This window comes from Coptis chinensis, chromosome 9, assembly GCF_015680905.1.
Source record: "Coptis chinensis isolate HL-2020 chromosome 9, ASM1568090v1, whole genome shotgun sequence".
In the NCBI taxonomy this organism is placed as follows: Eukaryota; Viridiplantae; Streptophyta; class Magnoliopsida; order Ranunculales; family Ranunculaceae; genus Coptis; species Coptis chinensis.
In genome coordinates, this window is record NC_141464.1 from 21077803 (window position 1) to 21096112 (window position 18310).

The following is an 18310-nucleotide window of genomic DNA, read 5'->3' on the forward strand; positions in this document are numbered from 1 at the left end:
GGTCATGTAATCAAGATCTCTTTCATTCCTAGCAATCAAAGCCAAAGATCTCTCATTACCATGTACAAACTCCATCAAAGATAGTGCTCGAATTTACTTAATTGGTCGTGAACGAGAATTCATCGATTCACTCCTCCCAATCCAGATGCATACCAAAGAAAAAAATGTGTCACCGAGATAACAAGGAACCCATTTCTCCCGCATATTATACATTTCTGTCAACCAAGGATTTGCAGACAACTCATTCTTCTCTATTATTGTACACCGTCTTCTTTCAAAACCAGCAATCTTATACGAGGAGAGACCCTAGCAAAAGGCCAGAAGCAATGGTGGGAGAATAGACCCAATTTTGTTTATAGGTTAGAGAATCAACACTCTACTTATTTCAGATTTATTTCTTAAAAATTTAGGAAATGTATGTTGGAGTGGTCTACCCAGGGCCCTCACAAAATGTATACTGTTTTTTCTTTGCTATCTAATACATACAATTACCCTTTAGCAAAAAAAAAATACGAGGAGAGAAATAGTGTTATTCAGGTCAGTTACCAGTGTCTCAATTTTAGTAAAGGATAGCTTCTCTTGAAATTTCTGCATAATATGCCAAAGACAGTAACGATGACGAGTATCAGGGAACACTTTTGCAATGGCTGCAGTCATCGCTCTATCCTGGTAAGTGATGATTGATTGCAGTTGGCGACGACCACCCATGGCTGCAAGCCGGCCTTAAAAACAACCATATGAATGTATCTTCTCGTCTCATCAAGTAACGGTACAAGAACCAAATAACTGAATCGACCGCATGATGCCGATTGACTCCGGTAAAAGGGCAAAAGGCATAGAGTATGCATTCGTGACGCGTTATGTGGTATCAAAAGAGACAACATCCCCGAAATACTCATACTGCACTCGAGACCTCCCATCAACCCAGAAAAAGTTTACTGCAGTTCCATTTTGATCTAGATCAATAGCGTAGTAAAACTGGGGATTCTCGGCACTCTTTTGCATAAAATATTTAAGCACGGCAGTTGCATCACCTTCTTTAGGCATCTTTCTAGTCAAACCATAATGATGGTTCCAAAGAATCCTTATTTGTAATGCTAACCCAACTTCTTCCCCACTAAAAACAAATTTAACTTTTTACCGACAGTAAAACCGTGGTTCACCAAAAATCCTAGCTCATAATGTAGTAAAGTATGTCATTAAAAACGCTTCACTAAAAATTAGTATAAACAAATAATTGTCTATATCATTATGTTGATGATAGTATGTCATCCTCCTAATAGTCCATAGCCAAGAAAGTATGTCATAAGTAACACCTTACGGAAGGTACTATGTAAAAATAATGATGTATGTTATTATAAATAACATACATAGTATAGTATGTCATGGAAAATATCATAGCATACCGTCATACATAACAAAGTACATACCCAACGCGGTACGAATGTATTATGTAAAAATAATTGTAAATATGCTTTTAATTAACATACATAGTATAGTATGTTATGCAAAATTTCATAGAGTACAGAGTACGTGGTCTACTACCCGGTACATAAGAATTAAGGATAGTTTTATAAACAGAAAGTATATCATACTTTATGCCAAATATATGCAACTAGAAATGGCATTGTGGAAGCATGCGACATATGCAGTGAGATGTCAATGATTGGAGTTTTTACCTTGCGAAAGTATGTCACTTAAAGTAAGTGACATACCGAATTGGCCGCGATTTTTGTAAGAAGTGACATAACATATAAGTATGACAGCTTATAGTGTCATATCTACTCATGAGCTTATATACCGACATTATATGGACGACACTGAATAAGCTATGCACAACACTATATAACAAAGAAAGTTTATATCTACGACAATGTATAAGCTGTCCAACAAGAGTATGAACATTCGTTGTTCATAGTCCGACAAGAGTATGAACATTCATTGTTCATAGTCCAACAAGAGTATGAACATTCACTGTTCATAATTCAATGGTATGAACATTGAATGTTCATGGGTCAATTTGAGATACCCCCTGTTTGAGCCACTAGGAGTATGAACACTTAAAGTCCACTATGTAGTATGGAGGGACAATAGAGTAGCATTGAAGATAAGATAAGAGAGTGAAGATAAGATAAGGGTATAAAATATATTTCACCCGGTTATAAAATTTTGGCAGAGAACAACAAATTCTAAGAACATTCAACTAGTATACCGCATGGCAGTGGGGGAGTGAGCGGAGCCTTGGGGGAGAGAGAGAGTTGGGTGAAGGAGAAAGGGTATTGGGGCTTAAGAAAAAAATGAGAGAAGTTGAGGACGTGAGACGAAAACCAACCAACTTGGTTTTGTCCGCATACCCCCCCTTCGCTAAGATCGTTAAGCTCCGCTCACTTTCGACAAGCATGAAAAATGTCATAACTAAATCAAAATGAAAGAGAGATGAACCTACTCTAAGCCTACGATGGTTGGCAATGAAATTTCTAGTGGAGGAGTTGTCAACAATGGGAATTTGTGGCACTTCGTTACATTTTCTTTTTTTCGGTTTGGGTGCTTGATCCTCCTCGTTTCGTGGAGGCATGTTTAAAATGACGGTTTAGAACATTGATAGTTAGGGTTTAATGATAATTGTAATCTCCATGAAGTCATTGCTACATATGATATCCCAAACTTTATAAAAAATGTTTGAAAAACAAAAGTTTGTGCAAAACGTGATTAAGAAACATTTGTCAGAGATTAAGATGTGTATTGGACTCTGGGTTGCTCGTTCCATTGCCAATTCACTAAATTAATGCAAGTTCAAACAAGTGCCAAAATTAGTTATAAAAACAGGATTCAGAGTACACTGCAGAGCATCATAAACATACTCTGACTTGTGTTTACAAGAGAAAAAAAAAATCTCTTTGCATTTCTTCAGATGACAGAATATCCTTGCTAGTTCGCCGATCCACTGAATTCTTATTACTTAATTAAGATAGCTTGTTCTAGAACCCATCAGGTCCCTCGCTCACTTTGTCTTTAAAAAGCAACCGGTGTTCTTTTGTCACAACACAAGTGATAAAGCTCACCGGCCTGAAGCTCGATACGCCTTTGGTTCCTACCTTAAACCGACAAAGCACTTACCATATTCTTGCATTTTAATGCTATTTACAGAGCACTTAACAAAAACTAGTTAATACCATTTCTGACATATTCTAATACATTCTGCAATTTATGACAGTATATACTATATACACATACACAAAATAGATATTAATGCCAAAAAACCCTGTCAGTACAAGGATAGTTACGAAAGGTCTAAATCCATAACATTTTTTGGAACCCTTTTATACCACTTCACGATCCTTGGTTCCATTATAGTTGCCCAATCCCAAGCTTCTGTCCATGCAAATGACTCCCACCCTGGAGCAAGTGGCGGAATAGGACTATCATCTTCAAGCACGAGTTTCACAAAATGTGTGCCTCCTCCAATGTGGCCTATTGCCGCTTATCCGACACGAAGTTGGATCAGAGTCCACAAAGGAAAGGAAAGTATGACATACATTCTTTCTCCAAATGACGACAAGGACACACCGAAAAGTATTAGCGCTAAAAATCCCATTGAAGGAAGTTCAAACCATTCTTTGGGGTTCATCGTGATATGGAACTCAGTACATCGTCGTAGATTTGTCTTGATCGCTTCTTTTCGTTCTTCTCCACCCATCATTGAAGTATAATCTGCCTCATGGGAAATCAACTCTGTCAACATAAGAGCCCTCACAAGAATCCATGCATCACCTCCATTAGACCCTAAGCATCGTGGTAATCGCTAGCTTAAATCCACAATGTCCATTCGGTTCAACATCTTGCCAATCCACAATGAAGTCTCAGATCAATGGATTTAAGTCAATGAGCCCATCATCCCATTTAGACCCAATTTTAGGTAAATCTACAAACACTTGAAGATGAGTTCTTCTTGGTTTTCTTTTGCATGGTACCAACTTCTTGGCTTTACTATTCTTGCTTTCTTGAGTTACAATTTGTTCCTCAACTGTTTGTGTATACTTTCGAAGTCAAGGCTCTCTCTTTGTGTCCCTTTTATCTTTACAAGTCTTCACACCAATTTTTATTCCAGGTGGCCTACCCCTCACATTGGTGTTGACCCGAGGCTCTCGCCTGAAAGTTGCCTTTGGATCACCTAGTTCTACACACTTTTTCAGCATCAAAACCTTTTGTTCATCTGAGAGCGACTGAAACTTCTTCTGAATCTGAGCAATCTCGGGCTGAATATCAAAGTTAGGAAGATCAATCGGAGTGCTACTAAGCTGTCTCCACCTAGGGTGTATCAAAGATAAGGGGATGCTTCCCCTACCAATTAGAACAATTTCACATAACTCATGCGCAAGGAAGCCCATACATACTCTTGTAAACACAACGACAACGAATTTCATCTGTCCCAACTCTAACAGACCTTATTAGCTCTTTTGCTATCAAATCCAATGCATCTCTAGAAATGTACCCTCTAAGTTGCACATATGTGTTTTGTTTGTAACGATGATCCCAGAGATTCAAGCTCCTATTAAAAGAACTTTCAATTTCTGTCACTTGGTTTGTCAGGAGATTATTAATCAAATTAAAGTTTCGGCAGAAGTTACCATTATTGCTAGAACGCAAATGCCTCTTCAAAGAGGAATGCATACTTTCAATTCGGTTACTGCTCGAAGTACCAAAATGCATATGGAGATCTATCCAAGCCGAGACAAACCTTTCTTTGTACTTCGAAAGCCACTGGTCTTCTATGTATTCCACAACACCATAATGATCTCCGTACTCAAGTTTAAAACAACGTAGGTGTTCCAAGTACTTAACTTCAGTACGAGCTATTATCACTGTTTCGAACATAAACATAAATTGTTCATACTCAACAAATTTCTCAAATGTTTTTTTGGCCTTTGTCTCGATGTTCCTCCTGATGTGAACTCGACACAAGAAGTGTGCAGCTTTAGGAAACACTATAGCTATCGCATCCATAAGTGCCAACTCACAATCAGTCGTAATTATCTTTACAGAAGTAGCTTTGTAGTCCAGAATATCACGCAACCTCTTCAAAACCCATAGGTAAGAACCTTCTTTCTCACTCTCCAAATACCCAAAAGCAATACAGAATGTCTTCATCGTGGATGTGAACCCAACAACTTCAAACAATGGCATCTTGAAGACATTCGCCTTGTAATGCGTGCAATCCATGACAATGACCTCGGAAAACACTTTGCCAAATGAATTGATTGGGGATGTGCAAACAACAAATCTCTACATTCACCATTCTTTGGATTATCCCTATGAAACTCGTGGTACCCAAATTCTTCTAAATTTCTTAGAAATTCTTGCATTTGGTTTCTTCCACTCAACCGAACCAACCGATTCTTGTGACGATAATTGTATAAAGTGCTTTTGTTTGACAAATTATTGTCATCTCTCTGTTTCAAGAGGGGTAAAATTTCACGCGGTTTAACACCACTCAAAGACAAATCCTGAACAATCAATTTTTCTTCAGCTTTTAACCTTCCGACGAATGCACGACCAATAAGATGCTCCCCAATAGTATGATTATGAGTTCCACACATAACACTCAAGATCCATCCACCTTCGTTTAAGTAATTCCCCTTTCAACACAAATGGATGACCACATTTCTTCGAACCGATTGCCTATATTCTTTGGTTTTTTTGTTCAATATTTTCGGCTTTATGGATGGTCTAAATTTTCCACTCCTTTCGCAACTCAAGAAAACTCTAGGTCTTCGCCCAAGTCCCGAATTATCAGACCTTGATATCACAACCACAACTCCAACAGTCATACCAACTGTCGAACACCATCGGATCAACGAGTGACGATCTTCGAAGACCTGCGTAAACCCTTGATCTTAGATACTATTGACGAAAATTGTTTTTTGCTAAGTTATTGATAAAATAAATAAAAAATACAAGCTTTCAAATTACATTATTACCTCAATTGTTGTAAATGATTCGGTCATATCGGGATAGCTAATTTCAACATTGTTGTAAAGTTCATCATCGAATAATAATTTGATTGCAGTAGTGTTAAAGCTGACTCCATGTCACTTTTAACACTAATCAAAGTTATCATTTTGATTTTGGCGGGAGAATTTATCTTGAACGTTGCTTCCAGCACATGAGTCCATTCTTAAAGTGAAAATTTGGTGGGAATAACAACAATTTTGTGGGTGACTCAAGACTAACCTAAGAGAACAACAGAGGGAGGGGGAGAAATTTTAGAGAGCATGAGTGGTAGGAGTGTTCGTGGAGTAGTAAGTACGGTGAAGAGCTCGTTTGAATTACAATGGGGTGTGGAGAGAGTTTTTTAAGGTTATAATGGTCATATTAATAAAAATGGGGTGTGGAGAGAGTTATTTAAGGTTATAATTGTCATATTAACAATGGGGTGTGGAGAGAGCACCAGTTTTTTTTGGAATAAACGTCGTGTGTGTGTAGAGAGAAATCGGGGTGTGACGAGTTTTTACAAATGTTAAGAGTAACATAGGGTACGTGACCTACTACCCCGTATTGCATTGTAAAAAGCATGGATATATGTTATAAAAATGTCATATAGGATGTAGTATAGCATACTTTATGGTATATCATACTCATGTTCTATAAACAGAAAGTATATCATACTTTATGGGTGGTCCAATTGTTTAATTCAATATAAGAGTTTTACGCTTGGTAGTATGTCATAAGCTACAATCACTCGATATGACTATACTCATAAATGTCATACTTTTATACGAATGTTATTTCACTTTTATTTGATATGTCAATAAGAGTTTTATATGTTGGGTCTAATCACAGATAGATATGACACTATATATATCATACTCGAATATTATGTTACTAATATATGATATTATAATATATGCTACTAAGAGTTTTATATGATAGATATGACACTATATATGTATACAGAAACATACCGGAAAGTAGAATTGTTCATAGTTCGGTAGCTATGAATAATGAGATGTTCATAGTCCCTTTCTCCCCACGCATTACAATCAAGAATTGGTTTCTTAATCTCATTACTGTAATTAGTACTAATCAGGCAAGTCCTCATCATACGAGGAGGAGTATATTCACAATAATAATTTTAGATCTTCCGACCTCCTAGGAGTTATGTCAGATAATTTTAGATACTCACTGATAGATATGACACTATATATGTCATACTCAATTTTTATGTCACTATTTATAATATATGCTAATAAGAGTTTTATACTTTTGGTAGTATTAATAGCGCTAGAATCGCTGATAGATATGACACTATATATGTCATACTCGAATGTTATGTGAGTTTTTATAATATATTCGTTCGGTAGTATATCATAAGAATCACAGATAGATATAGCACTATATTTGTTGTCATACTAGAATGTTATGTGTTATTAACATATGACATATTCCTCTGCAAGCGCTCCAACCTTCTGTTATGTTCATAGTCCAATTGTGGTATGAACAAAGAATGTTCATAGCTCATGACTATGAACAATCATTGTCATAGTCAATTGTGGTATGAACACTCATTGTTCTTAGCTCAACACTCATTGTTCATAGCATTGAGTGTTCATAGCTACCGAACTATGAACAATCATTGTTCATAGTCGAATTGTGGTATGAACAAAGAATATTCATAGCTCATGACTTCCACATTGATTGTTCGTAGTACGTACAGTATACAGAAACATACCGGAAAGTAGAATTGTTCATAGTTCGGTAGCTATGAATAATGAGATGTTCATAGTCCCTTTCTCCCCACGCATTACAATCAAGAATTGGTTTCTTAATCTCATTACTGTAATTAGTACTAATCAGGCAAGTCCTCATCATACGAGGAGGAACCAGCAGGTATATTCACAATAATAATTTTAGATCTTCCGACCTCCTAGGAGTTATGTCATATAATTTTAGATACTCACTGATAGATATGACACTATATATGTCATACTCAAATGTTATGTTACTTTTTATAATATATGTCAATTAGAGTTTTATACGTTCAGTACCAACAACCACAGATAGATATGACACTATATATGTCTTACTCGAATGTTATCTCACTTTTTATATGACTGATAATGTTATCTCATATATGATACTATATATGTCATATTAGCACTCGAATCACTGATAGATATGACTCTATATATATCATACTCGAATGTTATGTACTTTTTGTTACTTTTTGGTTGGATTAACTTGTTGACCCGGAATAGTAGTTTATGTGATTTTTTTGTTGCATTGACTTGTTCACCCGGTTTGTTCCGGTTCTACCCTCACAAATGTGTGGCTAGAAAACGCGCGCACCATTAGTTTCAGTACATCTCGCGCACGGTAGATTTAGCCTTTTAATATATCGTGCGAAAACTTAATTTAAAATTTTCAAAGGAAACGCTTTAGATTAACTCTACTTACGTAAATCTGATGGGATGTTGGATATTAAGGGTGGTCGACCTCATGTATGTTATATATCCACATAGTATAATAATATAAGGTATTCGTTACTGCTAGACCCCATATTGTGTTGGGAAGACCCTAAAAACAAAAACAAGTATTACAAATGTGCCATTGGCCCCAAAAGTTGTTTTGTGTTGGGCACCCCCAAACCAATGTGAATTTGACTTGTTGCAACTTTTTCAGCCCTTCTCTTATATTCTATTCTCTTGCACCATCAAAAACCTTAAACCCCTAAAGAAAAACTATATCCTAACACTAACACTAAACACTAATGGAATAGCCCAACCCCATTTTAGAACATGAAGATGAAGAAGAAAATGTGATGCATCATGACCCCATTCAAGAAGAAAATGCAGAACAAGTTCCAAGTGATCCCATTCAAGAAGAAAATGTAGAACAAGTTCCAAGTGACCCCATTCAAAAAGAAAATGTAGAACAAGTTCAAAGTGAAGAAAATAGAGAAATGGATGATGATGCATTTAATAAGAATAAGGTAAATCTAAATTAAACGTAATTATGCATGTAGTAATTATGCATGTGTACAGTGATATATAGGACTGAAAGAGAAAATTTGAACACCTGAGGCTTAAATGACCCGGCTAGGTCGTTCGTATTGCACACCAAACGGTCTAGTCACACCGTCTGAACTGAGTCCAAAACGATGTGGCCATGTCGTTTGGGATTTGGACTTAGAAAAAAAAACTTACCGGTGTGGTCACACCGTTTGGACTAAGTCCCAAACAAAAAAAACTTACCGGTGTGGTCACACCGTTTGGGACTTATTCCAAATGGTGTGGCCATGTCATTTTAGGATTTGAACATAGAAAAACACAAACAGTGGTAAACGGTGTGTTTGTGGCATTTGGTACTTAAGCCAAACAGTGTGGCTATGTCTTTACAGGGTCCATAATACATCAATTAACAACTGTTCTTCATTTAGGATCCTTCGGTGTGTTTCAAGAACTCTGGAAACTTGAATGACGTGGATGACGATCAACCATTTTCAATGGATACAACATAAATATTTACTACGGAAGAGGTACATAATAGGCATTGTTTTCACTTGTTTTTATTTTCTAAATGAAATTATATTAGTTTATTGATTGCTGTTTTCTTTCATATCTTTAGGTATTTCATACACGTAATGACGTAATTGGTTGGGCAACTGCTCGGCGAAAACAATGTAATGTGGTTGTGGTAATTGGGAAGTCGCAGAATGTTAACGGGAACCGAGTACCAAGGTTGGATTTAGCTTGTGAGAGTTCGGGCGTGCATCATTCACACAAAAAGGTAGAGAAGGTTAATAAAAGAAATACGGGAACCAAGAAACGTGGATGTCCATTTAAGTTAAGATGTATTTTCCAACGTGGCACTGTCGATAGTTGGAAAATTGCCATTCTTAATGTTGTTCACAACCATCCATTGGCGAAGACCTTTGAAGGACATGCATTTGCTACTCGACTGATCGTTCCATAATTCGAGTTCTTGTCAGAGGTGACTCAAAATGGAGTTAAGCCTAAAGAGGTTTTCAAGTCCATCAGACATAGGTTTCCTGATGACCTATCTAGCATATGTCAAGTCTACAATACCAGGCACAAGGTGAGGACATTGGATATGAACGATCGCTCGCAAATGCAGAGATTGCGTGAGTTGTTAGCAGAAAACCATTATTTCGAGGAGGTGAGAGAGGATACGAATACGGATGAGATAACGGGATTGTTATGGGCCCATCCGGACAGTGTTAAAATGGCTTGGACTTTTCCAAAAAAATTCATCATAGACGCCACCTACAAAACCAATAAGTATCGGTGGCCTTTTGTACAGTTTGTGGGGGTGACTTCAACCTAGAAGTCTTTCACGGTCTGTCAAGTGTTGCTTCAGTCCGAAACAGCGATAGACTATGAGTGGGCTTTGCGTTAGTTTAATGGCTTGCTGGGTGAAGAAAGGCCATCTGTGATCGTGTCTGACAGGGACTTGGCCTTAATGAGTGCCGATGATATTGTGTTTCCTGACGCGCACAAGCATCTTTGTAGATGGCATATCTCTATGTGCGTCCTTCAGAAATGTAATGATTTTTTTCCCACCACAGAACTTGTAGATAAATTCCACTTCTCGTGGAACACTGTAGTGAAATCGAGGACTGAAGATATCTTCAACCGTAGAATTGCTGCTTTGGAAAAACATTATAGGGTTGAGTACTCCAATTTTGTTAGTTATCTGCGAGAGACTTGGTTGCCTTACAAGGATCGATTCGTATGTTGTTGGACAGATCAACACATTCACTTTGGGAGTACAACGACCAATAGATTCGAAGGGTCTCATGCTTAGGTGAAACGTGTTCTACGAAACACAAATAAACATGATTTTCTAAGTATGTTTTACTTGATCCACCTGATTTTAGAGATCCAGATGTCTGAGATTAGAGGTACGTTTGAGAAGAGTCTGATTGTAACCAGCACCACCACTGGATTCCTTTATTTCGTGAACTCAGAAACCTGGTCTCAAGAAAATGTTTGGACTTGCTTTATGAAGAACTAGATACTCGTGTAAGCCGTGCTGCTAAGGACTCTGAGTTTATTTGTGGGTGTTATTTGTGCACCACCATGGATTGCCATGTGCTCACCGCGAAATCATTGAACTTCAAAAGCAAGAACGTTCCATATCTTTGAGTGCTATCGATCCCTTTTGGAAAACTCTGTCTGCTTTTCCAAGTGTGTCGGTGGGTGTTGGTCCCGATTGTAGACCTTCGATGGATATGTTTATGAAAAGGTATGAAATGGCTTCTAAAGAAGAGTAGAGGGTTATGGTTAGGAAACTTATGGAGATTGTTGTGCTAGAAAGTACATGGCTAGAACCACCTCATGAGGAGGCAAAAACCAAAGGTCGGCCTAAGGGTAGCTGCAAGAGAAAGCTTCCAACTAAGGATGAGAACTCTTCAAAGCGAGATTCATTTGGTTTTGAACATTTCCAACGTGAGCATGAAGAGTGGGTCTCGTCGCAACAATCAGAATGTACGCCAAATTCCAAGCCTTCTCATAAAACACCCACACCATTGAAATACGCTACTCCAAACCCACATGCAGAGAAGTCTTCTCCGAAACCACCTTTGCCACCAAAAAAACACCACACCATGAAAGAACTCTTCTCAAAAATCACCTTTACCACCTAAACTAACCACACCACGGAATAACTCTTCTAAAAAATCACCTTTACCACCTAAAACAACCACACCATGGAATAACTCTTCTCAACAATCACCTCAAAAGTTAGACATTGGCATCCTGAGGGGGCTCGAAATATTATATTGCTCGACATCATCAAGAAAGCATATAAATCCCTCGAAAAATGCTATTTCATCCACCGGGCGTGTAGCTCGTACTTCAGCATAGGGATACCATTCAACTTTTCAAATAGCATATGATCGAGGAAATTAATCATTAACCACATACTAATAATATCAATTAATAAATAAAACTATTTACAAACAAAAATGCTTACATTGGTACAAGTCATATTATCAATCACCGCTCGGGTATGCTTCACTGCAGCTGTTGTGCTAGCATAAAAAGACTGAGTAACTGAGTACCTATGAGCATGCGACATACTCAACTGATAGTCCAAGTTTGGGAATGGCCTGAACACCGGGAAGTACTCATAAATTCATGCCTAGATTAATATAGACACCTAGTCAACATTGTAATAGATAGATAAAATTGACATTGAAAAAAAAACAAAAAAACTAATACCTGTAGGAGAGTGAAATAGCCTGAAACACCCTTCACCTTGGCACTTGTGGCAGTCCCAAGACCCCTGTACAAGTAAGCTAGTAAGGCTGCACCCCACGCGTAGTCTTTGATCTTAGTAAATTTCGAAAGCAGTCTCAGATAACAAATGGGAACTGCAGTTCCAGACGTGTCGGTGAAGGCGGTACATCCAAAGAAAAATAACAGATAAGCTCTCACAGCAAACTGCAATTCTTTTTGGGTTGACGCCTTCTTCATAACAACCCCATTTTCATCACATAAATCTTCATCCGTTACCTTCCCAGCAAACTGCTTCATCAAGAAATCCATCCTAACTTTGGAAGTGAACTTATTGGCTTTCATCTCCGCATCTATCTTGTCCATGGGTATGCCAAGACCTTTGTGGAGGAGTCTTTTTGTCTGTTCCAGGGTCATTCTGATCGGAACTCTTAAGAGTTGGGAAACATCGTCCAACGTGATTGTCATCTTGCCCCACGACATATGAAATGTGTTGGTCTCTGGATGCCACCTCTCCACAAACGCAGATACCAACACAGGATCCTGATGCCTGTATACACCTAAGACCAGAGCACATTAGCCGGTCCTTTGAAGCTCCATGTAAAAATTAGAATAGTCTGAACACTCTCCGACGATATCCCATTGTACCAACTTGTTTAGGTGCCCATGGCACTTCAACACCCCTCGCTCCGCCTAAAACAACAAAAACTCAGTATTAATGTATGCACAAGGTTTCGTAATGAAAAATTTAAATACTAATAGACACTATATGATAATATTACCTGCCCCTCCCAAATATTGCGAGCCACGTGCACCGCATAGTCATACAATAGATGTGGTACACAAGGGCCACCTCCATAAACACCTCTCTGGAACTCCAAGTCATTGTTGGACATTCTCACAATATTCACTAGGAGGTACAGGTACAGGGACTTCCTCGTCACCCTCTTCCTCCTCCTCCTCATCCTCTGCGTCCTCCTCCTCCTCGTCATTCTCCTCTTTGGCATCATCAACATCCTCTTCGTCATCTTCTTCACCATCACCATGACTTACAACTACACTCTTCCCACGATCCATATTTATGTCATCTACATCTACATCTACATCTACATCTAAATCTACATCTACATCTACATCTGCATCCCTCGGAATTGTCCCCTTTCTTCTCTTTTGTTTTCCTAAGTCTACACCACTTACAACTACATTACTAGGATCATCCGCTTCCCGATCCCCTTTACGGACTGATGCCGAGGTGGTTGTTCCCCTTCCTCTCTTTTTCTCAGGCGGGTCACCACGACCCGAACTACTACTCCCCCCCACCTAACAACTTCTTAGCACCCGTGAAAACACTTTTTGCTACATTCTTTGTTCGAGGCATTGCTACAAAATACCCAAATAAATGAATAATAAGTAAATTGGCAATGTTGTAAACGTAAAATCCACATTGGCACATGTACAATAGCTTCACAACAAACCTAAACAGGAAAGTAGTCAGAACTAAGGAAACTCAGTAAAAAACAAACAACAAAGAGAAGGCAATAAGAGCATAGAACTATAAGTATCAATTTTTCAAGTAGATAAAGCACTTTACTAGTTCACTGTAATATAGTTAAAAGGGCAGTAAAAAGGCATATGCATATTCACACTATGAGTTGTTCCTTGGAACGTAACTAGGTTCTAAGGTGTGACAAGAGGAGCGTCTGCATGAGCACCAAGTTGTACATGCAACATTGTTTTACTTGTGCAACAACGAAAGCAATGAGGTCGAGCAAAAAATTAAAATTCTGTTTCAAAATTATCCAAACTCTAAGCTTACAGAAAATATAACTTTCCAAAGACGATATGAACGTAAGGTAAAAATACTACTTCAAAAATTTCCAAACGTGTCCATGTTAGTTGGTTCTTTACTAACATACTGGATATCTCAGGGGGTGCACGTATAATCCATGTGACCATAATAAATATTGCATCTTTTTATCAACTTTTTTATGGACTTTCATTATTCATTGTCCATCTAGCAAGCACAAAGGTATTTTTTAGAAGGTAAATGCTACTTCCCTGAATTACTAAAATATCTAACAGTTGCTTAACTCAATCATTGACTTTTGGCAAGAAAAACTAAAACATAAGGCAAACATAACATCCAAATTTATGAATAGTCTCCAAGTTGTACCTCCTAAGCTACCAAATGTTGAAGAGGCAATGAAAGTTTCACATTAACTTGGAGACCTTACAATAAACATTACTTCTCAGGTTTGTTAAAAAAAAGGGGAATGAATAAGAGTTCTGCCTCAATCTCTCATGCTTCCACTTAGTTACCCGAGTGAGTTAACTAGTTCTAAAATGAATTTCAATACAGGTTCAAACACAGATATACACTGGAGCAATTACTAAGACTACAACACTCACTTTAGCTTTTGATCTGGCCAGCCTCTCAAATATTGATTTGTATCTCTGAACCAATATTTGTGGTAGGCAATTGTTAGAACAAATTGTGAAGAAGACGAGCGGTGATTAAAATAGGTTGCATTAAAGAAGATGAAATACAAGAGGCTTTGAAAGTATTTTTTAGGTTGCATTAAATTAATTAGCAAGTGAAGAAGAGGAGCGATTGATAATATGCTAGCAAAAATATAAAAAAACACTAATTTTTTAGAGAAAATACCTTTGAAAGTGCGAGAAGAAGCTTGTGGAGTTCACCTGGAAGATGGGGTCTGTCGAGAAGGAGAACACAAGCGCAATTTTTGGTTTTTGGTAGGTTTTTTTGTGAATTCGATGAGCACAATTTTTTGTTTTTGGTTTTGGTAGGTGTTTTTGTGAATTTGACGAAGGGTGGTAACTGGCTATTGCCGGTTTCTCGGTTTCTTGCGTGTTTTGGTTGGGGGTGTATGGTTCGAAGTTGCGCCCAACATAATGGGCAGACCCCGGCCCAACTCGTGGTCTGCCCAACACAAATCAAGGTCTGGTAGTAACAGGACTCTAATATAATTGGACGGTTCAAATTCAACTATATTTCATGAGACGTGTCAAATAGCTACATATTCATCCAAGGGGCAAAAATAAAGAACTTTTCTTTTCTTTTAAATGTATTATAAAAGGTTAACCAAAACTTTTCTCAGCAGTTATTTCTTTATATATTTTTTTTGTGTGGCAGACGGTTTCTCTTAGGTTGATAAGTTCAACAGAAATGGGTGGAGCTCCTATTCGAATATTTGTAGCACCGAAAGTATTTTAGACAACTTCATTTAAAACTTCATTTTTACAACTCTTTTGTTATTAAATTAGGTACAAATCTTAATTGAGCTAACAACTAGATAGAGTAAATCATTAAAGACGACATCATGATATGTATTAAAATCTTATCTTTGTTTTTTTTGGTTATTTTTTATCTAGATTTGCCAACTGTGTGAGCAAGAAGGCCACACAGCTCAAATTTGTCCTTACCTTAATTGAAGATGCAGGGAGGAAAACTGCAGAGGTGTTATGTATTTGGTTAAATGTTGGGATCGGTCACGTAAAGTTGTTGAAATGTGGGTTAAATGTGACTGGGTTGGATGTTTTAGTAAGGAGATGTAATTTAATGCTTTTAACCAACCAATGCTGTCAAATGAAAAGAAGATCACTTATGTTGTCAGTTGTGATGTTTGTGGTACTGAGTACTGTTGTCATATTGATTATCCTATGTGAGGTTTTTTTCGTGTAAGGTGTGATATCAGTGCTATATGTATTTTTTTAAAGACCATGTAAGTGTTAAATAAAAGTTTTTATTTGGTTCTGACATATTTATATATATTACACACAATATTCAAAGACATAAATGCACACTACGAAAATGAGGCATAACTTCAATATTACACAAGCAATAAGAATCTTAGAGAAAACAACTGGGGACTTTTACTCTGAGGTATAATTAGATTATGAAGGGCCAGGTGGACGATTATAACGGGGAGGATGTGGAAGAAAAGTTGTAACAATAGCGTGAAGTTGTTCTATATGTTGGAGAATTTGTTCCTGAAGGGCTCCTTGGTGCTCGAAAATTTGTCTTCGGCTCTCCAAAATTTGTGAGTGGTTCTCTAAGAATTGCGAGTAGTTCTCCAAAAAGTGTTCTTGTTCTTCATCAAACACTATGATACGTTGTTGTGAATTGGTTAATTGTTCATGCATAAATCCTTGCCAGGCATACATTGCTTTGATACACCCATGAAGAATATGGATCCCTTCCATGGGATCAACTATGTTTTACAGGACATCTTCAGCGAAGTAATCTATTTGGACCGGTGGTGAGATAGGAATTGTCTGCCTATTTGGAGCCATTGTGAAGTAAGGTTTGTTATGAGGAAGACGAATGAGACTGGATGAGGAATATAATTATTGTATGTAGAAAAATAAAAGGGTGCGTTTTTTATAGTGGCAAAGAAATGTTAAAAATATGAAAACATAATTAAAATGGTGGGGGCTCTGTAATTATTTTTAATGGATAGTTAGCATAGGTGGGTCTAAAGGAAAATTTGGCTTGTGAAGTAGATAGAAAAGGTTACTTCCATAATCTAGTTTTAAGCCACGTGAGATGCGTGTAAGTGTGTAACACACTCTAATTTTTTCAGTAGCTGTAAGTTATCTCAATCAAGCAATTTGCAAATTCTTTATTATTTCATTCTAATGTACGTATTTGCATGTACTAGATTAAGGAAATAACATGTACATTTCTGTATAAATAAAAAATAAATTTATAGAAAACTTTAAAAACCTAAGACAATGAGCTCAACTATTTTTCTTAAATTACAAAACAAATCCACAAATGGACAGAACAGTTTGAGCACTATCGATTTGAGTAATTGGCTGTTAATGCCATATATTCGAATAATAGACAGAACTTACTCTGCAAACTATACATTAAGGTAATGATAATCTATGCTTTCGAAGACATCAACGTCCATCATAGTAGTAACAACAGAAAGGAAATCTTACTAAGCATTTGTCATCAACAACGTAGGAATTATATATTGTGGAGTAGTCCCTAGCAGCAAGTTAATAACAACAAGTAAAACAAAAGGCAGCTCAAAAAATTCATAACTAGTTGTAAGTGTATTCTTCGTGCTATGAAAATATCATGCATCTAATATGTATCAATCAATTTGAGAGCACAATGAGTTACATGTTCGAAGTCGCAAAAAAACACAGGAAAGGGTATATCGACTAACCTTTTCGGTAAAGGAAGGTATTGTTATAGAAGAAACACTTGCAATAGTCTCATTGAGGTTGATTTCTTTGTTATCATTTCTACATTAAAATAAACATAACACATTATAAGTTATTGATACGTTATACAAAGATTAGATTAGTTTTAAGTAGTATACAATACATCATGAGAGTAAACTAACTTTAACTATAGTATATGACACGATATAAAATTTTAAAAATTATTAAAAATTAAAAATAAAAGTGAAACAAAAGTGAAGTTGTTAACTGTGATTGAATAAGCAAGAAAATGGATTTAAAAAAATATAACAATAAAACATAGAAAAAAGTAATTAAATCATGATAAGTTTGACAATACTAAGAAAGCAATTAAGTATTAAGTGCTTACATCAAGGTAATTAAAATTAATACGGCTGTTAAAATCCAATCATATATGATTATCCAATCACTTAATCATAAATGTTTTCTTAATCGGTAAACTTAAGAAAATAGAAACTTGTGGAGTCAACGGTTATGGTTGGGATTTTTTTCTGGTGTTAAATTAGATATCTAATAACTTTCAGTTGGAGCTGCAATATTTAATATGAAAAATTTTACAAAAAAAATATAAAACCAATTGGAAACAACAAACAGTTTTAGTTATTTTTTTGAGTAGAAGAGATCAACATAGTAGGTTTAATATTCATGTTGCAACTGCAATAAGAGGTGTAGGGTTAGCTGTTGGTTATGCTTCGCCTTTTGCTTTTGTTATTATATATCCACACTTTAAAAACATTTATCTCAACTACATTCTTCAAACAAAACTGGCTAATGGCAACAACATCATTTTTTTTTGTTTTCCAACCTAATATGTT

General features: G+C 36.8%; 1 protein-coding gene across 1 annotated transcript; it reads right to left on the bottom strand.

Moving 5' to 3' along the window:
* Nucleotides 1-12053: 12053 nt before the first annotated feature.
* Nucleotides 12054-12762, bottom strand: LOC147475176 (protein MAINTENANCE OF MERISTEMS-like). Its single transcript, XM_086582076.1, has 2 exons — nucleotides 12243-12762; nucleotides 12054-12162 (listed from the first exon to the last, which is right to left on the bottom strand). The coding sequence occupies exons 1-2, from the start codon at nucleotides 12738-12740 to the stop codon at nucleotides 12157-12159; spliced, it is 504 nt and encodes a 167-aa protein (XP_086438202.1). The 5' UTR covers nucleotides 12741-12762; the 3' UTR covers nucleotides 12054-12156.
* Between the last annotated feature and the right edge of the window lie 5548 nt (nucleotides 12763-18310).